This window comes from Saccopteryx bilineata, chromosome 7 (genome assembly GCF_036850765.1).
Source record: "Saccopteryx bilineata isolate mSacBil1 chromosome 7, mSacBil1_pri_phased_curated, whole genome shotgun sequence".
Lineage (NCBI taxonomy): Eukaryota > Metazoa > Chordata > Mammalia > Chiroptera > Emballonuridae > Saccopteryx > Saccopteryx bilineata.
Window position 1 is genome coordinate 75707123 of NC_089496.1, and position 27553 is coordinate 75734675.

Sequence of the window (27553 nt, forward strand, 5' to 3'; positions counted from 1 at the left end):
AAGTGGGTCCCAGCTGAGGCACATGAGGGAGTCTGTGTCTGCCTCTCCTCCTCTAAATTAAAAAAAAAAATGTTATAAAGATTATTGCTAGGATATAAAACTATAGAAGACTGCTTTCACTCATATACAGAAAACTATTTCATATTATAACAAACTGAATTTAAAAAGTCTATTTTAAAGTGTCTAGGTTTTTTAAATTATCTGTAACAAGCAGAATTTATTTTAGAAATGCAAATTCTTTTTTTTTTTTTTTTTTTCCATTTTTCTGAAGCTGGAAACAGGGAGAGACAGTCAGACAGACTCCCACATGCGCCCGACCGGGATCCACCCGGCACGCCCACCAGGGGCCACGCTCTGCCCACCAGGGGGCGATGCTCTGCCCATCCTGGGCGTCGCCATATTGCGACCAGAGCCACTCTAGCGCCTGAGGCAGAGGCCACAGAGCCATGCCCAGCGCCCGGGCCATCTTTGCTCCAATGGAGCCTTGGCTGCGGGAGGGGAAGAGAGAGACAGAGAGGAAAGAGCAGCGGAGGGGTGGAGAAGCAAATGGGCGCTTCTCCTATGTGCCCTGGCCAGGAATCGAACCCGGGTCCTCTGCACGCTAGGCCGACGCTCTACCGCTGAGCCAACCGGCCAGGGCAGAAATGCAAATTCTTAATATTAAAAATCAAATTAGGCCATATCACATCAATATTTTCAAAAAAGAGCCTGACAGGTGGTAGCACAGTGGATAGAGTGTTGACCTGGGACACTGAAGTTCCAGGTTCAAAACTCCGAGGTCCACTGGCTTGAGAGCAAGCTCATTCGACTTGAGCACAGGCTCACCAGCTTGAGCATGGGGTCGCTGGCTTGAGTGTGGGATCGTCAACACGATGCCACGGTGGCTGGCTTGAGCCAAAGGTCACTGGCTTTGCTGGAGCCCTCGGTCAAGACACATATAAGAAACAATTAATGAACAACTAAAGTGCCTCAACTACGAGTTGATGCTTCTCCTCTGTATTCCTTCCTGTCACTGTCTCTATCTCTCACCAAAATAATGATAATATTAGAAAGATTATGTGATTATCTCATTATATGCACAAAGATAGGCTTGTGATAAAATTAGACATTTCTGAATTTTAAAAACACTCACAGAAAACAGGACCCTGTAGGCCCTGGCCCGTTGGCTCGGTGGTAGAGTGTCGACCTGGAGTGCGGGAGTCCCAGGTTTGGTTCCCAGCCGAGGCACACAGGAGAGACGCCCATCTGCTTCTCCACCCCTCCTCCTCTCCTTCCTCTTTGTCTCTCTCTTCCCCTCCTGCAGCCAAGGCTCCAATGGAGCAAAACTGGCCCGGGCAATGAGGATGGCTCTGTGGCCTCTGCCTCAGGCTCTAGAATGGCTCTGGTTGCAACAGAGCGATGCCCCAGATGGGCAGAGCATCGCCCCCTGGTGGGCATGCCGGGTGGATCCCAGTAGGGCACATGCGGGAGTCTAACTGCCTCCCTGTTTCCAACTTCAAAAAAATATAAAAAAAAACAGCCCTGGCCGGTTGGCTCAGCGGTAGAGCGTCGGCCTGGCGTTCAGGGGACCCGGGTTCGATTTCCGGCCAGGGCACATAGGAGAAGCGCCCATTTGCTTCTCCACCCCCCTCTCTCCTTCCTCTCTGTCTCTCTCTTCCCCTCCCGCAGCCAAGGCTCCATTGGAGCAAAGATAGCCCGGGCACTGGGGATGGCTCCTTTGCCTCTGCCCAGGCGCTAGAGTGGCTCTGGTCACAGCAGAGCGACACCCCGGAGGGGCAGAGCATCGCCCCTGGTGGGCGTGCCAGGTGGATCCCGGTCGGGCGCATGCAGGAGTCTGTCTGTCTCTCCCCGTTTCCAGCTTCAGAAAAATAGAAAAGAAAAAAAGAAAGAAAGAAAACAGGACCTGTAAAACTATTTTCTTAATATAAAACATATACAAAAGCATATTGTCTTAAAACTAACAGCCAACATTACACCTAAAGGTAAAGAACTGCATACATTATCATTAAAATTAGACTAAAACAAAGATGCACACTGCCCTGGCTGGTTGGCTCAGTGGAGAGAGCATCAGCCCAGCGTACAGATGTCCCAGGTTCGATCCTGAACACACAGGAGAAGTGACCATCTGCTTCTCTTCCCTTTCTCTCAGGCAGCCAGTGGTTCAAATGGTCTGAGCATCAGCCTCAGGCACTGAGGATAGCTTGGATGATTCAAGCATCGGCCCCAGTCTGACCAGGCAGTGGCACAGTGGATAGAGCTTGGACTGGGATGCCGAGGACCCAGATTCGAGACCCCGAGGTCACCAGCTTGAGCGCAGGCTCATCTGGTTTGAGCAAAAGCTCACCAGCTTGGACCCAAGGTCACTGGCTCGAGCAAGGGGTTACTCGGTCTGCTGAAGGCCCGCAGTCAAGGCACATATGAGAAAGCAATCAATGAACTAAGGTGTCGCAATGCGCAACAAAAAAGTAATGATTGATGCTTCTCATCTCTCCGTTCCTGTCTGTCTGTCCCTGTCTATCTCTCTCTCTCTCTCTCTCTCTGTCTCTGTTAAAAAAAAAAAAAAAAAAAAAGGCATCGGCCCCAGACAAGAGTTGACAGGTAGATCCCAGTTGAGGTGCATGCGGGGGTCTGTGTCTCTGCCTCCCCACTTCTCACTTAATAAAACAAGTCAACATAATTAAAAATATGGAAGGATGTGCTAGGTTAAAAGAAATCTATGGGTCACAAGCAGGTGTAATGCAGGGGACATTTATGAGATCATAAGGGATCTCAGCGTGGTATGGTATGGGTATCAGAGAAATTTTTTTAAATTACTGGAATAAAAATTGGCCAAAAACATACACTGCAAAACAGTATATACTTATGTTGGTTCCTCAAAAATTTTAAAATAGAATTAATATAATGGTCCATTACTCCTGGATACACATGTATATATAAACAAAAGAACTGAAAGCAGGTACTCAAAGAGCTTTGTGCACCCATGTCCATAGAGCATTGTTCACAATAACCAAGAGTGGAAACAACCCAAACATCCATCAGTGGATAAATAAATAAAATGTGATACACACACACACACACACACACACACACACACACACAAAATGGTATATGTATATACCGTATTTTGTTTAACCATTCTTAAAAAAGAATGAGATTCTGATATATGCTACAACACGGATAAACCTTGAAGACATTATATTAAGTGGAATACATCAGTCAAAAAATACAAATACTATATGATTCCACTTAGATAAGGTACCCAGAATAGTCAAAAGTAGAATGGTGGATGCCATGGGGATGGAGAGAAGAGGGAATGAGGATTTAGTGTTTAATGGATACCAAGTTTCAGTTTGGAAAGACGAAAAAGTTCTGGAGATGGATGGTGGTGATGCTTGCACAACAACGTGCACATAATGCCACCAAACTGCACATTAAAAAATGATTCAAAATAATAAGAAAAAAATAATTAAAATGGTAAATTTACATTATTGGTACTTTATCACAATTTTTTAAAAACCCAGTATGCATGCCTGACCTGTGGTGACGCAGTGGATAGAGTGTCAACCTGGAATGCTGAGGTCACTGGTCTGAGGTCCTGGGGTTGCCTGGTCAAGACACATATGAAAAGCAACTACTATGAGTTGATGCTTCCCAATCCTCTCCCCTTCGCACTCTCTCCTCTCTCTAATAAATCAATTTTTAAAATCATTTTTTGTTTGGTTTTGCAAGAGAGAGAGACAGACAGACAGACAGGAAGGGAAAGAGATGAGAAGCATTAACTCATAGTTGCAGCACCTTAGTTGTTCACTGATTGCTTTCTCATACGTGCCCTGACAGGGGGCAGGTGGTGTCTCCAGCCAACCCAGTAACCTGTTGCTCCAGCCAGTGACTTTAGGTTTCAAGCCAGCAACCTGTGGGCTTAAGCCAGCGACCATGGGGTCATGTCTATGATCCCATGCTTAAGCCAGTGACCCTGCACACAAAGCTGCTGACCACAGGGTTTCGAACCTGGGTCTTCCAAGTCTCAATCCAACGCTCTATCCACTGTGCCACCACCTGGTCAGGCTAAAAAAAAAAGTTTTTAAGTAAAAATAAAAACCCAGTATGCACTGTATAATCTAATTTCAGTAAAAAATTTACATATATTATATTTATACATATAATATAGAAGGATACACACTAGCATGCTACAATAAATTATCTCTAGGTGGTAAAAATTACATTTCAGCATTTGCTAATTTTCTACAATACATGTACTGCTTCTGTAATAAAAAAAATGTTGTATAAAGCAAAAGAAAAAAACATAAAAGTATGTTAGAGCTGATTTCATAAAAACACAAAATGTCTACAATTTATAAAAATACATCCAATAAAAAGACTAGAGGAAAAAAAGATTTGCAATAAGCAGGAGAAAGCAGAACATAATTTCCAAACATATTAAAAACTTCTTACACATTTTAAACTCTAAACCCAGAAAGTGAAATAGGCAACAGGCACAATGACTCACAGAAGATAAAAGTGTCCAAAACACACTTGGGAAAAAAGAAGATAATAAACAATAAGTGAAATAAATTCAAATTAAAATACCACAAGCATAACAAACACTCTCATATGCTCCTGTGATACTAAAATTTGATCACATCTATCTGGAGGGCAATTCAGCAATATGATCTTTTTAAAATTAATAGCCAAACTGATAATTCTCAAAACATAATGCAGAATGAAAGAAAGTGTTACATAGAGGAGTATATAGTACATAATTTTACTTATATGAAGTTCTGTTTGTCTAACAAAGCTAATCTACAATGGAAAAAATATTAACATGAATACAGTTATTATCATTTTTTGGTGTGTATTTCTTTCCTGTGTTTTTGCATATGCATATACTTTATGTGATGATAATATACAATTCTACTTCATATATCATAGCTTTGCATTAAGAAAAAGAAAAAAGGCCTGACCAGGCGGTGGCGCAATGGATAGAGCATCGGACTGGAACATGGAGGACCCAGGTTTGAAACCCAGAGGGTGCTGGCTTGAGTGCGGGCTTACCTGGCTTGAGCCCAAAGGTTGCTGGCTTGCTCTGCTGTAGCCTCCCGGTCAAGGAACATATGAGAAAGCAATCAATGAACAACTAAGGTGCCGCAACAAAGAATTGATGCTTCTCATCTCTCCCTTCTTGTCTGTCTGTCCCTATCTGTCCCTCTCTCTGACTCTCTCTATATCTCTGTTAAAAAAAAAAAAAAAATTAGAAAATTAGAAGGCTGGTTGCGGGGATGGTGGGGAGAAACTGCCCGGGAAGGAGCATGAGGGATCTTTCTCAGTGATGAAATGTCCCATAACTTGACATTTTGTTTTGTTTTTGAGAGAGACAGAAAGGGAGAGAGATGAGAAGTATCAACTCATAGCAGCGGTACCTTAGTTGTTCACTGATTGCTTCTTATATGTGCCTTGACTGGGGGGTTCCAGCCAAGCCACTGACCCCTTGCTTAAGCCACTGATGGTGAACTCAAGCCATTGACCACGGGGTCATGGCTATGATCCCACGCTCAAGCTGGCAATGCGTGCTCAAGCTGGTGAGCCTGTGCTCAAGCCTGCAACCTCAGGGTTTCAAACCTGGGACTTCTGCATCCCAGGTCAATGCTCTATGCACTGTGCCACCATCAGTCAGGTGGTTTTGATTACATAGGCACAGGTATACATTTGTCAAGACTCAGCAAATGTACAATAAATATTTGTGTGTTTTATTGTATGTAAATTTTACCTCAATAGAAAAATACTCTAAACAAATATTGAACTCTAATGATATTCACACTACAATAATGAAGGGAAAGTCTACTGGTGATTGCAATGACTTTAAAATGCATGAAAGCAAAAGAAGGTGGCTAGAGAAGATCAATAAATGGATATGTGATAAAGCAAATACAGTAAAATGCTAATGTAAAATTCCTTCGGGAATACTGTATATTTGAGACTTTTCATAATGAAATGTTAAAAATACTAAAACGTAATGAACAGTCATGAGGCAACCTTTAGGAGTGCTGGAAACGTTCTATCTTGATCTGGGTGGTAGTTACATGCAGACTACATGGATAAAATCTTATCAAGCTGTCCACTGTAAGATTTTTGTAGGCCCTGGCCAGTTGGCTTAGTGGAAGAGCATTGGCCCAGCATATGGACGTCCTGGATTCAATTCCCGGTCAGGGCACACAGGAGAAGCAACCATCTACTTCTCTCCCCCTCCATCTTCCCCAACTCTCCCTCTTCCCCTCCCGCAACCAGTGGTTTGATTGGTTCGAGAGTTGGCCCCAGGAGCTGAGGACAGCTTGGTTAATTCAAGCATTGGCCTGAGATAGGGTTGTTGAATGGATCCCAGTCAGGGTGCATGTGGGAGTCTGTCTCACTATCTCCCCTCCTCTCACTTGGAAAAAAGAAAAAAAAAGATTTTTGTATAATATTCTGACTGCATTTTTATTTCAGTAAGAAATCTTTTTGCCCTGGACAAGCATCATACTGATACACAGAGGTCGCTGGTTCGATTCCCGGTCAGGGCACATGCAGAAACAGATCAATGTTTCTGGTTCTCTCTCTCTCTCCCTCTCCCTCTCTCTAAAATCAATAAATAAAAATAAATGTTTTCAATAAAGAGAAATCAGAACAGGACTTCAAACGTGTGTAATTAATATCCTTAAAGTGATAAGGGAGTATGCTACAACCAAAAAAACATGAATAAGCAGTTATGAAGAGAACAAACCATAAATCTTGTACACAAAAACCATCCAATTTTAAAACTCAATGGGCAAGAGAGCTGAGCAGACCCTGAGAAATAAATCAGTGAGTTGGAAGAATGGACTAAAAAATCCTCTCAGACTGTGATGCAGAGATGGGAGGTGAGAGAAGAGTGAAGGGACATGGAGGACACGCCAAAGTGTGTCAAAACCCTATCCTTTGGAGGAAGCTGCAGAACTAAGAAAATGAGGAAATGGAAGGGGACAGTTGAGGAAATAACAGCTAAATGTTTCCTAGAACTAAACAACAAAACTGTCTTAAAAGTCATTTTTAATTACAGTTATTTAAAGTAATCTACACAGAGGGAGGAAACATACCACCATTTTATGGGACATACTCTCCCAAATATACAATTTAATTAATTGGGGAATTTAAGTGATCCTTGTTCTTTTCTGTATTTTTCAAGTTTTCTATAATGAACATTACTGTCATAATGAGGAAAAACAAAAGTTTACTTTTATAAAATGAATCCAGAACCAAGAGACAAGAAAAGCTTTTTAAAGAACTCCCTGACCTCTCTTTCCTCTGGCTTCTGCACTATGCTATTACAGTGAACCTGTTTCTGTCAATGGTTACCACACCACAAACTTGGGTAAGTCATTTGATCTCCTTACATTTCTGCTTCTTTAAGTCTTCAACAGGAAAAACAAAATCCCTCCTTCCTACCTCACAGGACTTTGGGGAACATCAATGAGATGATGTGTAAAAATAGCACTTGGTAAACCATAAAGGCCTGTACAAAATATGGTGTGCTATCAGTCCTTCTAAGCTGCTAAAACCCAATCTCCGAGTCACCCTCCAGTTACTTTCTCCCTCACTCCCCAAATCCAATCTGGCCTCTAGCCTGTCAGCTTTTCCTTCCCTCGTTCCCTCCTTTCTGAAACTGCCGGGCTACATTAGTTACACCTGATTCTCCTACCTTGTGCCTGCACCACCGCAGTAGGCCCCTGGGGAGTGGCCCACCTGTAGCTTTTCCTTATGCCACATATTGAAATTTCCTCTGAAACTTAATCTTCACAAAATATTTATCCTATAAACTACCCTGATGAAAATGAAAAGCCTGTGAGAGTTCTCTAGGTTTACGGGATGGACTTCAAACTCCTCAACCTGGTTTTCAGGCCCTCCATGCTATTGCTGGTCAACCTTCTCACAGTCTGCAGAACTAGGCAGCCCTCTCCACACCAATACACATGCCTTCCTATTCAGGTCCTCCCTGTCCTCTTAGCCCAGGTCAAACTCCTCCTTCCCTTCCCCTCTGTGTACTATATAACCAAAACAGACCAAGCTCCTGGCTGTCCTCTGAGCACCCAGACATCCCTCTGACACTACCATCACCTCTAGGTTACAGGCCTGCCCACCTCCCCAGAGGACTACTTGTGCCCCAAGGGCAGGGCCTGGTATAGCCCTCCTATACCCTCTATACTAGACATTCAAATTCACCTGCTAATCATTTTAGTCCTTAAAATAAACTTTCTTTACCTAATTGAATTTTATAGTAATTTTGTATAGCTTTAAGATAAATGTGCATATTTCCACATAATACACTGCTTAGCTATTCACCTTTAAATAAAAGAAGTTATATATTATAAATTCTTTTATAACTTCTTTCTCTCAACATTGTTTTTGAAATTGACCTATGTTGATCCGGTGGCTATAATCCATTCATTGTCAAAGCTGTAAAACTAACCCTGCTTAAGCATATCACAACCTTGATATTTGGATTTAATCAAAAAGTTTGCTTAATAAAAGCAATGCTGGCCCTGGCCAGTTGGCTTAGTGGTAGAGCGTCAGCCTGGCATGTGGATGTCCTGGGTTTGATTCCCAGTCAGGGCACACAGGAGAAGTAACCATCTGCTTCTCCACCCCTTCCCCTCTCACTTCTCTCTCTCTCTCTTCTCCTCCTGCAGTCATGGCACAATTTGAGCAAGTTGGCCCCAGGTGCTGAGGATGGCTCCATGGCCTCAACGCAGGTGCTGAAATAGCTCAGTTGCTGAGCAAAGGAGCAGCGGCTGAGCAGATGGGCAGAGCATCATCCCATAGGGAGCTTGCCAGGTGGATCCTGGTCTGGGTGCATGCGGGAGTCTGTCTCTCTGTCTCCCTGCTTCTCACTTAAGAAAAATTAAAAAAAAAAAAAAAAAGGCAAGGCTGCTATAAACATTCTTGTATATGCTTCCAGCTCACTTATGTACGAGTTTCTAGGAGTGAAATTGGTAATGACAATGGTTTTCCCAAGTGGTAGCACAGTGTACTAGGTACACTGCTACCTAGTATTGAAGAGGTCCTCAAAATATGCTTTTCACCGTCTGCCAGCTCAGTGGGTGTAAAATGCTCAGTGGGTATAAAATGCTACCTCACTGTGGTTTTCATTTGCATTTCTCCAGTGACAGCAGACATCTTTTTATACATTTATCAGCCATTTGGCTTCCTCTTTAATGACATGCCTGTTCAAGTCTTTGCCTATTTTTCAAATGAGCTGCCTTTTTCTTACTGACTTCTAGGAGTTCCGTGTGTATCCTGGATACTCACATTTTATTGGTATTGTGTGTTGCAAATTTCTTCTTCCAGTCTATGGCCTTCCTTCACTTTCATTCTCTTTTGATGAAAAGTTCGTTATTTTAAGGTAGTTGACTATATCGTCCCTTTCCTTTATGGCCAGGGGTCCCCAAACTTTTTACATAGGGGACCAATTCACTGTCCCTCAGACCATTGGAGGGCCACCACATACAGTGCTCCTCTCACTGACCACCAATGAAAGAGGTGCCCCTTCTGGAAGTGTGGTGGGGGGCCGGATAAATGGCCTCAGGGGGCCGCATGTGGCCCGTGGGCCATAGTTTGGGGAAGCCTGCTTTATGGCAGTGGTTCCCAACCTTTTTTGTGCCACGGACCGGTTTAATGTCAGAAAATATTTTCACAGACTGGCCTTTAGGGTGGGACGGATAAATGCACAAAATAAAATTATGCAACCAGCGTAAAAACTGTGGTATTTTAAAATATAATTGTCGAACTTACGAGACAAGCGTCAAGAATGAGTCTTAGATGGATATAACAGAAGGAATCTGGTCATTTTTTAAAAATAAAACATTGTTCAGACTTAAATATAAATAAAACGGAAATAATGTAAGTTATTTATTCTTTCTCTGTGGACCAGTACCAAATGGCCCATGGACCGGTACCAGTCTGCAGCCTGGGGGTTGGGGACCACTGCTTTATGGTAAACAGTTTGTGTAACTTGTTTAATTAAGTCCTTCCCTACCAGAAGTTATGACAATATTTATATTTCCCGTTAATAAAAAGTATTAGAATTAAAACTTCAAAAAGGAAGTTATATAAATGATCAATAAGCATATAAAAAGTACTCAAAATTATTAGCCATCAAGGAAATGCAAACAAAAATCATGTGATACCATCATACACCCAACCAGAATGGCTAAAATTAAAAGACTGGTAACACCAAATAGTGGCAAGGATATGTTGCCATGGAACTTTTATTGCACATTTTTGGCAGGAGTGTGAAACTGTACAACCATCTTGAGAAAAGGTCAAGCAACTTCTTAAAAAGCTAAACAGATAGCTATCCTATATCCAGCAATTCTACTTCTTGGTGTTTACCCAAAGGAAGTGAAAATGCTTGACCACAAAATAATACATACTAGAATATTCATATCAGCTTTATTCTTAATGGTTTCCAGAAATAGAAACAGCCCTAGAATTCATCAGCAAGAGAACGGCTCTAGTCATGCAACAGACCACTACTAAGAAAAAAAAACAACAACCTACTGATTCATGCAACATAGACAAATCTCAAAAACACTATGCTGAGTGAAAGAAGCCTTCCACAAAGTACATACTTTAAGATTCTATTTAAAGCTTAAAATAGGCAAAAACAATTTATAATGGAAAAAAATCATAACAGGACAATGGTTGACACTGGATGGGAGTATGGATGGGGAAGAAGCAGAGAGAACTTTCTGGGGAAAAGGTAATATTGTATATTTTGACAGATTTACATTACACAAGCATGCACCTTTGCCAAAAAAGAAAGAAAAAAGGAAACAAACAAAATTTGAACTCTAAGTGATATGCATACTAAAGTGTTTAGGGTTTAAGTATACTGATGTTTAAAACTTACTTAAAAAATGCATCCTAGGCCCTGGCCGGTTGGCTCAGCGGTAGAGCGTCGGCCTGGCGTGCAAGGGTCCTGGGTTCGATTCCCGGCCAGGGCACATAGGAGAAGCACCCATTTGCTTCTCCATCCCCCCCCCCCTCCTTCCTCTCTGTCTCTCTCTTCCCCTCCCGCAGCCAAGGCTCCATTGGAACAAAGATGGCCTGGGCGCTGGGGATGGCTCCTTTGCCTCTGCCCCAGGCGCTAGAGTGGCTCTGGTCGCAGCAGAGCGAAGCCCCGGAGGGGCAGAGCATCGCCCCCTGGTGGGCAGAGCGTCACCCCTGGTGGGCGTGCCGGGTGGATCCCGGTCGGGCGCATGCGGGAGTCCGTCTGACTGTCTCTCCCTGTTTCCAGCTTCAGAAAAATACAAAAAAAAAAAAAAAAGGAAGAAAAAAAAATGCATCCAAAAGATAAAATGGACTACCAGACGGATTAAGGAGTAGAGAGGTGTGATAAAGCAAACACAGGAAGCTGTTAGCCTTACCTGTGGTGATGCAGTGGATAAAGCATTTACCTGGAATGCTGAGGTCACTGGTTCAAAACCCTGGGCTTGCCTGGTCAAGGCACACATGGGAGCTGATGCTTCCTGCTCCTTCCCCCCTTCTCTCTCTCCCTTTCTCTTTCTCTCTCTCTGAAAAATGGATAAATAAAATCTAAAAAAAAGTTGTTTTTTAAAAAAAGGAAGCTGTTAACTGCAGAATCAAGGTGGCAAGTAGGTAATTCAACTCTGCTGTATGTTTGGAATTTTTCACAATAAATTAGGGAAAAGACAAAAATATTTTTTAAAAAAGAAGAGTTTTGCTTAAATATATAAGCAGATATATTTGAGCAAAGGTTGCCTTTAAGAAAGGTAATTAAAAGAACAATTCTGGTGTAAAAGAGAATATAAAAACTGCATATATACTATGATTCTGGCTATATAAAAACAAACAAACAAACATATATACAAGGAAAATAAGCCCAGAAGAAAATAAATCACATTATTAATAATGGCTATGTTAGCCCTGGCTATGTAGCTCAGTGGGTTACACCAAGGTTGCAGGTTTGATCCCCATCAGGGCACATACAAGAATCAACCATGAATACATAAATTAATGAAACAACAAATAAGTGTTCCTCTCTCTCTCTAAAATCAATCAATCAAAGTGTGATAAAATAAATATAACAGGAAAGATAGTTGTAGATAAGGATTTTCTGTAAGTAAATATACATGGTCTCCAGTTCAATGTGTGTGAGAGAATTGTGACCATAGAATTCTTATGAAAGACATTTAAAAGACATTTAATCACTTGTCATCTGTGTGCTTTGAGAATGACCAAGAAAAAGAACAGACAAGCCTTCCAAAAAAAAAGACCAATCCTGGCCACTCTCCCTTCAGGGAGCATACTCATGCCTTCCTCCCCACCCCACCCTCCTCCTCCTTCTCTTCTTCTCCCAGGCTTGTTTTCCTTGCCCTCCTCTTTCTCCTAAGCTCTAAGGGACTATACAAGACTTGAAACCACAGTAGCAGTGGCCAGCAGCAGCTTGTCTCGAATTAACCGCTGAACCTGTCTCCAAGGTCCCCTTTCTCTGACTTTCCTCCTGCACATCCAATAAATTCTTCTTCACTTGCTGGGAGGAAAAGAAAAGCTCAATCCTCACATGTGATAGTGCCTTGGAGTTTACAGTACATTTTCACACACGTTATTTTAAATGATCCTCACCCAAACTCAGCTATTCTAGTTCCATTGAGAAAACTTAGAATCAGAACTTGGCAAACATCCCACAATTGGTGCCTGATGGAGCTGGACCTAAAACCATTACCTCCGCTCCTCCTTCACATGTATTCTTACAAACATATGTCACTAGGGAACTGCTATCAACTCCAGACATTTGAAGACAACAGGGAGACTGATGTGCCGCTAGCCCTTGAGAAAAACAAGCAGGACATGAGAGTGAGACACACTGGACAATAAAGAGGATGAATTCAACAGACCAAAGGTTTATTTCCAACCTCTACAGAATAAAAGCACTGGCAAGCCCTGCACCTCGAGTTCTTTAAGGCCACCCTCCTTGTTTGGGGAAATGTATGACATCCTTCGTGTCTGTGTGAATGAGCAAACTGCAAATGACGACGCCTGCTGCTGAAAAACTACCATATGAAAGGATTAAAAAAAAACAAAGGAAAGAAAGAAAAGAAAAACGTGTCAAAGCAGCTCTCTGACAACATATTCAACCACCCTTCTTAACAGAGAGAAATAGGGAGAAAAGAAGGCGGGACCCAGGAACAATGCTCAACCCTAACAGGGCAAAATTAGAGGCAAAGCTTTACTAACCACCTCACAGATTAATCACTGGCTTAAGTATATTGGCTTTTTGTTAAAACACATACAATATACCCTAATAGTTTCTGTTCAATTTAAACAAGGTGAGATATAACCGAGGAACATGAATGAATAAAAGCCCTTTTAGCCTTAGATATTGGTGTATTTATTCAAACATGATTTTGTGTGCCAACTGTAATGGCCCTTCACGGGAACTGTAATGAAATTGGAACACAGTCCTTGCCCTCAGATGGCCTAGACTTAAGGCAGAAATCCCAGGCCCACAAGGCTTATGGGGTATGGTCCTAAGAGCAAAGAAAAGAGACTCCAAGTACAGCCAGGGACTCAAGAAAGTTTTGAGCTGTGCCTTGAACAACTCTGGGAGGATTTATACATGCAGAATTGGGTACAGGTGGTTGAACTCCAGGCAAAAACTGACGATGGGGAGAATAGGCTCCAAGGAAGAGCTCCTGGCAGAGGAAGGCTACCTGCAGCCCGAACAGGAGGAAGAGGAATGCCTGCCAACTCATTTCAGAGAGGGAAGAGGACAGGGTGCCTGATTTCAGGAGTTAACTGACAGGGCTGAACAGAGAGAGCTGCGACTTCCACGGAGGGCTGAAACCAAATGCCCCAGGAAGTCAAGATTTAACAAAATCCTGACGATGTTGATTTAGGACACCTCCATAAAACCCAGGTGACCTGCAGTATCTGTAGCCTAGCAGACAGCCAGAGAATGGGAGATGTAATGGAGATAGGATAGAGAGCAACAACCTAGGGGAGGAAAGCCAGGAACAATGCATTTGAATCCCAGCCTAACTCTATGGCAGTGGTAGTCAACCTGGTCCCTACCGCCCACTAGTGGGCGTTCTAGCTTTCATGGTGGGCAGTAGCGGAGCAACCAAAGTATAAATAAAAAGATAGATTTACAGTCCTGGCCGGTTGGCTCAGTGGTAGAGCGTCAGCCTGGCATGCAGAAGTCCCAGGTTCGATTCCTGGCCAGAGCACACAGGAGAAGCACCCATCTGCTTCTCCACCCCTCCCCCTCTCCTTCCTCTCTCTCTCTTCCCCTCCGGCAGCAAGGCTCCATTGGAGCAAAGATGGCCCGGGCGCTAGAGATGGCTCCTTGGCCTCTGCCCCAGGTGCTAGAGTGGCTCTTGTCTCAACAGAGCGACCCCCCGGAGGGGCAGAGCATCACCCCCTGGTGGGCAGAGCGTCGCCCCCTGGTGGGCGTGCTGGGTGGATCCCGGTTGGCGCATGCGGGAGCCTGTCTGTCTCTCCCGTTTCCAGCTTCAGAAAAAAAATAAATAAATAAAAATAAATAAATAAATAAATAAAAAGATAGATTTAACTATAGTAAGTTGTTTTATAAAGATTTATTCTGCCGGCCCTGGCCGGTTGGCTCAGCGGTAGAGCGTCGGCCTGGCGTGCGGGGGACCCGGGTTCGATTCCTGGCCAGGGCACATAGGAGAAGCATCCATTTGCTTCTCCACCCCCACCCCCCTCCTTCCTCTCTGTCTCTCTCTTCCCCTCCCACAGCCAAGGCTCCATTGGAGCAAAAGATGGCCCGGGCGCTGGGGATGGCTCCTTGGCCTCTGCCCCAGGCGCTAGAGTGGCTCTGGTCGCGGCAGAGCGACGCCCTAGAGGGTCAGAGCATTGCCCCCTGCTGGGCAGAGCATCACCCCCTGGTGGGCGTGCCGGGTGGATCCCGGTCGGGCGCATGCGGGAGTCTGTCTGTCTCTCCCCGTTTCCAGCTTCAGAAAAATACAAAAATACAAAAAAAAAAAAAAAGATTTATTCTGCCAAACTTAGCGAAAATACAACATAAAGTACTTGGTAAGTAATTATTATTATATGCTTTAACTTGCTGTAACTCTGCTTTATAAATTTTATAAAGTAAAGTGACTTCCCTACTTTATAAATCATCATTACTGTGGAACCGGTGGTTGGTTAGAAAATTTTACCAACAGAGATACAAAAGTGGGCGGTAGGTATAAAAAGGTTGACTACCCCTGCTCTATGGTCTTGGGTGAGTTGCCAACCTCAGCTGCACCATCCGCAAATGGGTAGTGGTAGCAGCCACCTCACCGGGTTGCAAGGATTAAATGAAGTAACATCTATAAGGCATCCAGCACAGTGTCTCCAACAAAGAAGGCATCCAAGAAATGGTGAATATTATTAATATGAATAGTCTACTCTCTAAGAACTTGAGGCCAACGCCTTCTACTGTCTCAGTCTATTGAGAATCCAGGCAGAAGTCAATGACCTTGGAAAAGACCAAGGAATTATTCATGTCCTAAGCAACTTCTCTCTCTGTTATTTAAGTTTTGTTATTTTAATTTTTAAAAATACTTAGTCCTTTAAGGCATTTTAGGTTATTCTGAGGTGTCTGCCTCATTCTGAGGCCTCACATTACAAACCTTCCCCTATGGAAGAACCCAATCCAAATGGGCAAGCCGTCCAAGGGAAAACCAGTGTCATAAGCAGCTTCTTCACAGGGAACATTTATTTGTGCCAGAAGGGGCTTGTGGCCCCTTCAGCAAGGAAAGGGTCAAGACCAGCCCAGGAAGGTCTGAGCTGCTAGAGTTGTGACATTCATAACATCTTAAGAACCACCTTAAAAATTGTGGTGGTAATATTAAGCACTAAGGTAAAATACTTTGCATTCATAGTATATATAAGTAATATTAGTAATATGAATACAAAGTATTTTATGCATATAATAGGCATTCAAGAAAGTATAAAAAGCCAAATCTCCACAGCTAGGCCTGACAAAATACACCAAAAGGCATAAGAACATGATGAGAGAACTCATAGCCTATGATCTTCAGAGATTAATTACAGTCACTTATTTCAGAAACAGAAAGGGAATGGGTGGGGGTACCTTGTTTTCTTAACTACCTTTCAGAGGGAAACTTCCTGTACCTCTGTATAATCTACCAAGGGTCGATGACCCCTAGTGAGGGTGAAAAAAAATCAGTCGGGTCACACACAAAGAGAAATTTGCTTTGGTTTAGAGAAATATAAAAATTTGATTAATTCCCTTGGTATATTAAGAGCAGGCAAAAAATTTTATTCCATAGCTAAGAAACACTGGAAAACTACTCAACTTGGGTTAACTAAGATGGTTAGTTTGGCCAGTTTTATGGAGGAAGGGGGGCTGGCAGAAAAGCAGCAGGGGGAGACAGGGAAGTGAAGAAAAGGAGAAAACGAGGTGAGGAGAGAGAATGGCAGAAATAAAGACTGGATATGGACAAAACCGAGTCAGTCTGAGAGGATTCCGGGAGCTGGAGGTTGTACCCGTTGGCTAACGTGTGGCCACCTTATTATCTGTCACCTGTTGTGTCCCACTCATCCAGCTGCACTAATACTTAAATCTTGACAGGGAAATCTACTCTGCTCACCAGGATAGAAATAGATTATTCCCTGAGTACAAATAACCAGAGATTTCCTCAAAACCAAATCCAAATTCCGCAGCCTCCTCTCTGGTTAAAATTGGTTTCTATTTCTCCTTTTTTATGGGCTGGGTGGATTATCCACTTCTGCAGCCTGCTTCACACAAGTCTCCAATTCAACAAATGGTTGTGGAAGGCCTGTGTGGGGCGAGGGAGTACAGCAGTGAACAAAACAGAGGTGACTGCCACCCCACAGAGCTAATGACAAAAGGTGGGGAGGGCATCCGTCATGGGCAGTGTTTTGTGGGTTACCAAAAAGGGAGGAAGGATGAGCACAGAGGGTCTCCTCTGCTGCTCCTGCCCCACACTCGGCTCTTACAAGGGCAACTCAAGTCCTAGCTACAGAAAGGGAAAGAATACAGAGGAAATCCAGACTGACAAGAAAACACTGAAATGTTTAAGTTAATGCTCACCCTGATTAAAAACAAAGCAGAAATTGAAGTGTTCAAGCTGAACACAACATTCATCACCTAAAACCACATAGACTATAACTCCAGAAATCAATCAACAGAGTATTTTTAGTTATACTAAAATAAGTTCATAAAAAGGATCCAGCCTATTATGTATTACAAGACCCTAAAGTACCTTTGGAGTCATTAAGAAGCATTTACGTTTATTGAGCTTTCCTGCTAAGTATATTTCTTATACTTTGAATACTGGTCTCCCATGTCCTGACACGTGGCCTGCCTAAGACACACCTCAGTAAAACGTCTCCCTAATCAAACAAGTTTGGGGAATGTTGCATGCACTAAACCTTTTGGAAAATCACAGTGTATTTTAGAAAATTCAGTTCTGTGACAAATCCTGCATGAAAGAAATCTTCAGAACTTAATCTAAGCCAGTATTTTCCAAAACTTATTTGACCATGAACTATTTTTTATTCATTTTTAGAGAGAGAGAAAAAGGGGGGGGGGAGCAGGAAGTATCAACTCTCATATGTGCCTTGACCAGGGAAGCCCAGGGTTTCAAACCAGCGACTTCAGTGTTCTAGATCAACGCTTATCCGCTGTGCCACCACAGGTCAGCCTGACCATGAACCATTTTTTCATTTAACACTTACTAAGAGTACACAAATTGCCCTGGCTGGTTGGCTCAGTGGATAGAGCATCGGCCCAGCATGCGGACGTCCCAGAATTGATTTCCGGTCAAGGCATACAGGAGCTTCTCCCCCTTCTCTCTCTTTCCCTCTTGCAGCCAGTGGTTCAATCGCTTCAAGCAATGGTCCAGGTGCTGAGGATAGCTCAGCTGATTTGAGCATCGGCTCCAGCCACGGGTTGCCGGGGTGCATGCAGGAATCTATCTCCCCTCCTCTCACTTAAAAAAAAAAAAGTACACAAACTGCTTCTGGGAACACATGTGGGATACACTACAGTTAGGGGAGATACTGCTTAATTAATTTGAAAATGCAATTATCAATCTCCAAAGCATTCTGAACCGGTGTTTACTATATGCTATAGGAATATAAAAACTTCCCCCATTGAATCCCTGTTGAAAATCACTCAACAATATGCTGACTTAGTGTATTTTAAGAACATTCTTAACTCAGATCTTCGTATGTGAATAAAAGGAACTCAAATTAATTGTAAAATAATGATTTTGCTAAATTGCTGAAAGTACATCTTCTTCTCTAAACATGTAGTTTTAAATTTCCAGAGTGTATTTAATATATTCCCTTAAAGAAACAATATTGAAGAATTGCAACAAAGTAACATTTCCTTCTGCTCTCTTACCTAACATGTCTAATTACAAATACCTATAACTGACATGCGGTATCAACATGTACAGTTCATGAATCACTGAGACTAGTATTTCTGTGGTTATAGTGTTGCTACTTATAATTTGACTCCTCTTCTGGGCATAATGATATAATACAGTCTCTTAAAGCCTACCTTGGAGGTTTAATGGAATCAAATTCCAGTGACTGAAAAAGTTTCATCATTCAGTTAACAATAAAAAAATATTCAGTAAACATTTATTTAGCACCTACTATGTGCATGCCATTGGATTAACCACTGTAATGGTAAATGCATTTTTCTGGGACCCAAATCAAGACAACAGTCTTACAGTAGGACAGAATATTTAAGACTCTTAGAAACTCAGGGGATATCCAGGCACTGTGGATAACAGGTGAGTAATGTGGGGCACTGGAGACGCACACAAGACACCTAGGACATCCACACCACCACAAAAATGCCATTAAGACACAACAGCTTAATTTTAGTTAATGCACAATAACAGATATTAGACTTGAAAGCTGTTAAAAAGTTTCCATAACTCAACTTCACTGGTGGAATACTTTTTTTTTTTAAGCCAGTCAAGATAGGCTTAATGTATCAGTATTATACTGATGTTTAGAGCAGCTTGAGTTAAGAGTCTAAAAACATTACTGTTGTGTCTTTTAAGAATCTGTAGAAAGAACCCAACTTCTGATAATGATAAAAGGTGAGTTTTCATGTAGAGTTCGGTAGGGGTGGGGAAAATCACTGAAGACGGTTTTTTCACTTTCATATAGAAAAAGTCTTATGAGTACTGATAGAAATGTAAGACAGAAAGTGACCCAAACTATAGCTTTCAAACTTGGGAGGGCTAGCCATCCTCAGTAAACAAGAAAAGCAGGTTGTTTGCAAAAAGACTCTTAAGCATCGGCAGTGGAGGGAGGGCTGAACTTGAACCACCGGTAGCCACACACTCCGATGCTCCACTCCGTAGTTTAGTAAAACAAACAACACATAAATTCCAGCTGTAATATTCCAAATCATAGAACTGGAAAACTGCTGCTATGTACCCTAGTGAACTTTTTTCTTTTTAAAAAGTGATCATTCCTTTAAAAAAAACACACACACACACAAAACTTAAAAATTAAGCCCCAGAAACTGATAAAACATTGACAAGGTGATACGCGCATGAGAAGACATGCAATTTTTTAAAAAAGTCACAAATGTGTCCCACTAGTAAGACTGCTTAATAAAAAAATTAACTTTGTTCTGATGAATGCTTCAAAAACTGCGTCTCTGGTCGTATTTTGTAATTACTTGCAATTTAAATACACGTATGCTAAAAAACGTGAACCTCAAATACACGTGCAATGAAGCAAAGTTGATGTTGCTGCAAATTACATTTTAATGGTCTCCACGCAAAGGGGAAACTGCAACCGCGGGCCTGTGCCAGCTGACAGGGACAAGCCCGCGGGACGGCAGGGTCCAGCAGGCTGGCTGCGCGGCCGGCCGCCCTTGCCTTTCCTCCGCGAGAACCAAAGGAACAAAGTTCACACTGATTTAACGTTCCGGGGCCCCTGGTTCCCCGGTGGAAGGTAACTGACTCAAGAGCCTGAGGTTCACGGAGAGCCCTGGGGCTCCGGACGTCAGATGTGTCCCGAAAACCGTCGCTGCGGCTCGGGCAGTGGCCTCGGCACAACGCCATTAATCAGGACCCGGGGTCCGGCTCGGTTCTCCCGGGCACGCTGCTCGGCAAGACGGGCTGCAGCCGTCCCTCAGTCGCCCAAAGCCAGGGCCTGGGCACCCCGCGGCGCCCCTTACCGTCTTGCCGACGCCGCCACGAGGGTCGGGCTCCGCGAAGCCGGCGCCGCGGACCACGGGCGAAGCGGTCGTCTCCGGGCACGGAGGGAGGCCCGGCGCGTCCCTGGCCGCCTCGCCGCCGTGGAACCCAGTCCGGCTCTCGGAACTGTGGATGCTCGGGGCGCAGCCCATGCTGGCGGCGGCGCCGCAGACACGCTGGCCGGCGACCGCTATCCGGTCAGCAAACGGCCCGCCGGGCGCCTCGGGGCCACCGCGGGCGCCGTGTCATCGCCGCCCGGGCGGGCGGGCGAGCGGGCGACGCGAGCGCGGGTCTCACGCCAGGAAGCGCGGCCGCCCTTTTATCGCGGTGCGGGCGCGGCGGCGGCGCGGAGGGGACGCTGGGGCGGGTGGCGCGCCGCGGCCGCCCCTCCGAACATGCCCTTCCTGAGGCGCTAGCCGCCTCACATCGCCCGCTCGCCGGGGCCGCGCTTCCGGGCAGTCGCAGGGGAGGTCTGCGCCCTTCCAGCCGGAGAGCCCGCGCCGCTCCAACCGCTGGGCCACTGTCCGCCTACAAAACGACCCTGGCCCGAGCGTCGGCGGCGGTCCGCCGGCCTAGGCGCGCCGCCGTTTAGACTAGGGGCCGAGGGGAGCCCGTCGGGGCGGGGCGGCCGCCCGGCTGCGGGATAGGAACGGCGGATGCAGGCTGTCCGCACCGCGCCGTCGAGAACCGCAGCAGCGACTTCGCTGGGCAGGAGCTGCAGGCGGCAGGGCTCGGACTCCGCGCTCCGCCGGTTTCGAAGGCAGCACGCCACGCCCAGCCCAAGCCGTAACCTCCAGCAGCTGGCGTCAATGGAAAGCAGCTGGAGCGCCGCCACAGCCGCCTCCCCGCGCCGCCGCCACTGGGCATGCGCGGCCACGAGGGGCGGGGTGCCCCGGCCCGCTGCTTGGACTAGGAAAGGGACTTGCCCAAGGACTGAACAGCCACGTGGGCGAGTGCTGTGACCTCGGGCCACCAAAACCTTGATTGTAACAGGGGAATAGTCGGTCTCTCAGACTCCATCTTCTTCGTTCAAGTATTACAGAAACAGCCCCTCCTATTTTCCCTTCCCCTGACCTAAAAAGCCTAAACTCTGTACTCTCTTAAGATGGATGTAAGGCGTATACTCCTAGGGCGTATTCATGATGCCTTGTCCATCAATAAACCTTTCTTTACTAAAAACTCAGATGATTTGAGTCTGACATACAGACTTTGGACCAGTAGCAAAATCAGTGGGGTTCAAATCCCAGCGCTGTACTTTAGAAGCTTCATGACTACAATCAGGCCACTATCTCTGAATCCTAAAGAAGCCAGTGGAAGGACCCCTATTTTGGGTGGTAGTGAGAGGGTCAATGAGGTCTAGGGGTTATCGTGGGGATTCACAGCCATGTGCACTACACCTGGCGCCAAGACTTGGAGCACCACTCCGGCTGCACCTGCAGCTGACAGGGAGGCTGAGATGCTTAGAAGCTACATTTGTGACAGACTGAGGACCCCACCTTCCTCTCATTTTAACCCAAGGACTGGTCATTCCGTGCACTGAAGACCCCAAAGGCCACCTGCTTGAGAGAGCAGAGCCAGGTGTCTGCTGTGCACAGAGACACCTATAAAGACTCCAGACTGTACTCCATTCACCCCTTCACCAGCTTGCTGTCTGATCTTGGGCAAGTCACTTAACCTCTCTGTGCCTGGGGGTGGCCGCAACCCTGAGTGTCTATAAGGTGGTACCGTGAAGCAGCCCATCTCAGACTCACCCCCATTCCGCCCTTCCCTATGCAGGAGTGGTCCCTTCCTTTCTTCTCCTGCAATCCACACCTTTCCTAACATGGCCCTGGAGAAACTCAGAGGTGCCACACTCTGGCCTCAAGCCAGCTGCCAAAAAAGACCCGGAGGCGTGCTTAGGGCTGGAGTCCCTGAGGCACCACTGGGACTGCAGCACAACTCAAGTGCAAAGTCTCTGGTGATGGCTCAGGCTCCAGGGACCCTAAGATTCGCAGCCCCGGTGTCCCTCAAGCCTCAGTCTTCCAAGCCCAAGGTCCACACCAGGCCGTTCTCCACCCCCCAAACTGCCTGCCCCCCAGCAGCAGAGCAAAAAGGCTGGAGCACAAAGGCCGGAACCAGAGAGAGCAGCCTGTGCTATTCACCTTCATTGCTGGCTGAGCAGGCCAGAACCACTAGCACATGACTCCATTATCAAGTTTAATAAGCACATTGAGCAATAGTAATATTTATGCCTCCCTGCCTTATAAAAGTAGCAGTGGGTCAATGAAGATGTCTTGAAAAACACAGTAATAGATTTTTACTATCACCTGTTATTCCACCTAAATTTCTACCTTTGTTCTACAGATTTTAGAAGGTAATTTTTCCAGGCTGAATCTGGACCCTTTCAACTAAAGAGTAACTCATGAAGAAAACATTTTGAACTACCAGAGTGCATGGAAGTCTACCATGCGCCCTCTGTCCTCCCCTCCTCGCCTGGCAGAGAAGTCTGGCCGAGAAATCTGGCCTTGATGATTCTCACTGACCTTGCCTCCCCTGGGGCTCCAGGCTGCTCCAGCTCTCTGGACCCTCCCCTCACAGACAGCCTGGCCTCCCCTTGGAAATCCTTGAGCCCTGTGCTAATCAGGATGGTGAGAATGCTCTTCCCCACCCCCACCTCCCTGGCCCCCTGGGCTGCCCTGTGCCATCCCAAGCTGGTTACTTACCCTCTCCATCTCCAGAGAACTGCTGGGTAGCAGCATTGACTGATTTCCACCTCTGCAATTCAGGGCCCTAGACTTAGAGACCTGAGGCTAAGAATGTTACAGGAGCAGACAGAAAAGGTAAAAGTCATCTGCTTGCTTCTGGAGTCACAGAAATCACACATACATACACACACACACACACACACACACACACACACACACACATTTTTTTCATACCTAGGAACTCAGCCTGGGACACTCCAGAAAACCACAGGCCCCTGTCTCAGCTTCACCTGCCTGACCAATTCCACTCCATCCCTCCTCCCCTGGCCATAACCTGCACCTTGAGAACCCTGAATACTTTCTACCCTGTGAAACCAGTCCCCAGGCCTCAGGGACAATGGACACAAAAGAGCTCGCACTGACAGAAGTATCCCATGTGCCACGCACTGGCTCACCCAGGACTCCCAGGCCCCCACACACAATCCTACCACTTGGAGCTGTCTCAGGAGCTCGTGAATGATCCCATTCCTGCTGAGGGGAGGAACCCCCAAGTGGCACCTCAAAGCTCTATGGCACACAGGACACACCCCAAATCTATCCCCCTTAGGTATGGGGAACCCCAAGCAGAACAGCTTGATTCTCACAAGGCTCACAATTATAGTCGAATGTTGGCAGCAGTTCTTATTTCTAGGAGTCAGGCATGAGGTCAGTGGGGCTGGGAAAGGAGTCAAAAGAAGGAACAAAGGCCAACCTGGGCCCAGCTACCCACCCACTATCACAGTCCATTCCCAGGAAAGTCCTCTGCCCTCACAGTCCACTTCACCCGTTCACTAGAGACATGAAAATGCACGACCCCACACAGCTTTGTTCATCTAGAATTCCAACCTTGTTCGATTCTACACCTCTTCCACCTAAGCTGGTCCTTTATACAACCACTCTCCCTCCTGGCTTTACTTCCTTCTCCACCTGGGGCTAGCATTCAGAGCTGTGCCACTGGCACCCAGGTTCCTACTCCTCCCCTCGCATTCCCCACTGAAGTGGGCTGGAAGCAGCTGGAAGTGAGAGAGTGCCTCCATCCTGAGGTCTGAAACCCAGCCCTACCATTCATCTTCTCTCTGAGCGGCTTTCCTCCTGGTAAATCTAGGATTAATGATATCTACCTCACAGGGATTAGATAGGCTAACTGGTGTCAAATGCCTAGAATAACTATTGAGCACCAGTACCTTAGGTCAGCACCTTCTCCTGGGTCCATTCCACCTCATTTCCTCCAGGCCTGCTTCCAGGCTGCTGAAAACCGCTAGGAAAGTGAAATTACTATGAGGATAGATGTCCCGACCAACCTATGGCATCAGACTTCATCCAGTTCATTCCTCTAACTTTCAAAACTTTGTAAGATGTATTTTTTTTTTAAGTGAGAGGGGGGGAGATAGAGAGACAGACAGACTCCCACATATGCCCTGATTGGGATCTATCTGGCAACGCCCCTCTGGGGCTCAAATTAACTGAGCTATTTTTAGCACCTGAGGCTGATGCACTCAGACCAACCAAGCTATCCTCAGCACCCATGGCCGACACTTGAACCAATCAAGACACTAGCTGCAAGAGGAGAAGACAGAGAGAAGGGAGAGAGGGAGGGGAAGAGAAGCAAATGGTCATATCTCATGTGTGTCCTGACTGGGGATCAAACCTGGGACGTACACACACTGGGCTGACATTCTATCCACTGAGCCAACTGGCCAGGGCCATTAGATGTAATTTTTCTGAGTCATTTTTAAATTACACATTCTATAATTTACACATAAATGTGCTGGAAAAGAGTAAGAAAAAATCAAACTAAGAAATATATAAGGTGAGCAGAGGCAAAGGGAAGTTTCTCTTCCTTGCCTACTCCCTTCCTTCTGAGGAGGTAACTATTGTAACAGTTTGGACCATATGTTTCTATGTTAAACATATCACACACACACACAGAGCTATTACAATATCACAAACAGCTGCAGTCAGCATCCTTGAACACATCTTTTTCTATAGGATAGACTCCTAAAAGTTGAATTGCTTGGTAAAAAGGTATGTGCTCCCTCCATCCCAGTGCCAGAAGGGATGGGAACAAATGCAAACACAGAGAGAGAGCCCAGCCGAGGGACTGAGAACTCCCAAGGTGCCTCTGCCCCGATAAGGGGGATCTAACCATCCTCAGAATCCAGGCTTCGGTTGATCATCTCTAGATTCCTAGGCCTCTGGTTTTTTTCCATTTCTCTTGGTGCTCCCAAACGTTTGGTGAAGTGTGTTTGAATGTTACAGCTTTTCTCAAATAAGGGTGGGACTGGCTAATCACCCTTAGACAGCACTGTAAGGATAGAGCAGCGTCCCCTAGAGGCCAGAACGGTGGAGAAGTAAGCAAACTGCTGTGAGTGTTCCAGAATTCAGGGATGCACCCGCATTTCTCTCTCTATTTGATTCCAGGCTTTGATACTTGTGGTTCACCTAGAGCCTGGTATTGACATGCCAGTGTGGACTCCCTTCCACAAAATGACCTTATTAACTCCTGCGATCTCAGGTTCCTCCCCTTCCAACAAAGCACTGAGGTCACACAGATGGATGGGGCAGAGCCAGGACCCCCAGGGTCCTCTAGCTCTTGGGCCTTCCTTTGGGCCTCATCCCACCCTATCCCACCTCTCAACTGCTCAGCCTGTGGCTCTCAGACAAATGCCACCTTAAAAGAGCACCTGGCTTCTGGGGGCCAGAGTCACCACTGGTCGCCTCTCCTTGAGCGGGAGGAACAAGGGAGAATCACAGGGTCTTCTGGTCTGAAGGGAGGTAACAGTGTGTTCAGACAGCTCTGAGATGAGACTTGTGACAGTGATGACACCGGACAGCCTGACTGTCATCACTGACAGTGATGACACCGGCCAGCTCTCTGCTGAACACTTCATGTGTGTGAGCTCACTTACTCCTCATAGCCGTCCCGTCAGGTGGTTACTATTATCCCCACTCCTCTACTCCTGCTCCCATTTTACAAATGAGAATGCTGAGGTGTTTTGGAACCAGAGATGATAAAGGGCTTTAATAAAACCCAATACCCATCCCTTATAAAGACTCTTTAAAAAAAAAATAGAAGGGTGCTTCATTAAGACAATGAAGCATATCTATTTTCAACCACAGCTTTCTAGGTATTTAATAGTGAAGCACTAGCACACTCCCAGGGGGGTCCAACAGGGCTACTTCTAAAGAGTTTTCCAAGACCAGGGAGGACTTGGTGGGAATCTAACCATTGTAATCGGAGGTGAGATGTAGGGCAGCCCCCATCATTGCTGTTACCTAGCGTCATCTAAATGTTCTGTGAAGGGCGATGAGCCAAGACTTAGAAATTAGAATACAGATGATGGCACTAGAGATAAAATGTAAATTCTTAGCAGATAATATAGCATTGTGTCCAAGATACTTAAAATGAATTCCAAAGCTATTAAAATGAAAGATTTTTCGAAAGTGGCCAGATTCAAAGTAAAAAGGTAGCACTCTGGACTATCCATGACCAGTTAGAAAATCCAATGATAAAAGTCACACTAAGTGCCAGGCACTGGGCTGGCCCTTATCTGGCAGCCAAGTTTCCTCAGGCCTTGTCTGGGATCTCCGTGGTAGTCAGAACCCACACTTTGCTAACTCTTCCCCTCTCTCTAGCCTCCTGCAAAGCTTCACCCAGATACCTCTGGGAGCATCTGAACGTGGATATGAGGTGAGAGAGTGAGGTCACCCCACCATTGCTCTGTCTCTGGGCTCCCAGCACTGACTTCCAGTGCCATGAAAGCTGGTCCCAGAGGCCTCAGGGGTGCTGAAACTCCCCGGGCTGTTCTCAATCGGGCTTTAGATGACCCCTGTGTTTTGGTCGTTCGACCCCCGCCGGGGTCGCGACCCACAGGTTGAGAACCGCTGCACAAGAGGGAAGAGGCACATCTGCAATGTGGCCAATCGTCTTTCTCTTTGCCCAAGATTCTACTGGTTTTAACACTAAATCCTCAGTCCCAGGCAAACCAGACTGGTTGGTGACCCTATCCATCCTTCATGACCCTCCTCATCTCCCCCTCACACAAACATGGCCGCACTCAAATGCCCACACATGATGTGTCACATTATCTCCAGGCGCTGAAGCCATGCTGTTTGTACCTGTCATGCAGGGTTAATGTCCGGGCAAGGAGCCCTTCCAGCCTCTGGACATAGACTTTCTGTTGGGGACTCAGACTCACGCCCACCTCCGGGCAGAACTAACAGAGAACAGAGCTCTGTGGCTTCCCCACTGTCCTCCCTCACACAGCACGTGTGTCTCCCCACTCCTTCCACCAGCCTGCCAAAGTTTAGGTGAAACCTAGAGCTCCCTCTGCACAGAAATGTCTCCATCTAAATCCTCCTAAAATCCTGTGAGGTTGGCACTATCATCCCCACTTTACAGGAGAGGAAGTAGAGGCTCAGAGAGGTTAAGTAACTTGTCCAAGGGCATACAGAAAGCAAAACCAGGTTGCAAACTGTGCCCTACCTGACACCAAAGCCCCAACTTACCTCCCCTGTACAACAGCTTCCATGAAAACAAGCTGTGGCAAAAATGAGTTACATATGGGA

General features: G+C 45.6%; 1 protein-coding gene across 3 annotated transcripts in view; it reads right to left on the reverse strand.

The window, feature by feature from the left end:
- Nucleotides 1-21327, reverse strand: part of PDE8A (phosphodiesterase 8A) — a 165710-nt gene extending 144383 nt beyond the window's left edge. The window contains exon 1 of one of the 3 annotated variants that reach the window (XM_066238684.1): nucleotides 20243-21327. In XM_066238684.1, coding sequence (XP_066094781.1) covers nucleotides 20243-20413 — 171 coding nt within the window. In that variant the 5' untranslated portion in view covers nucleotides 20414-21327. The remainder of the gene's footprint in view (nucleotides 1-20242) is intronic. The other 2 variants (XM_066238682.1, XM_066238683.1) reach the window with 2 other exon arrangements.
- Between the last annotated feature and the right edge of the window lie 6226 nt (nucleotides 21328-27553).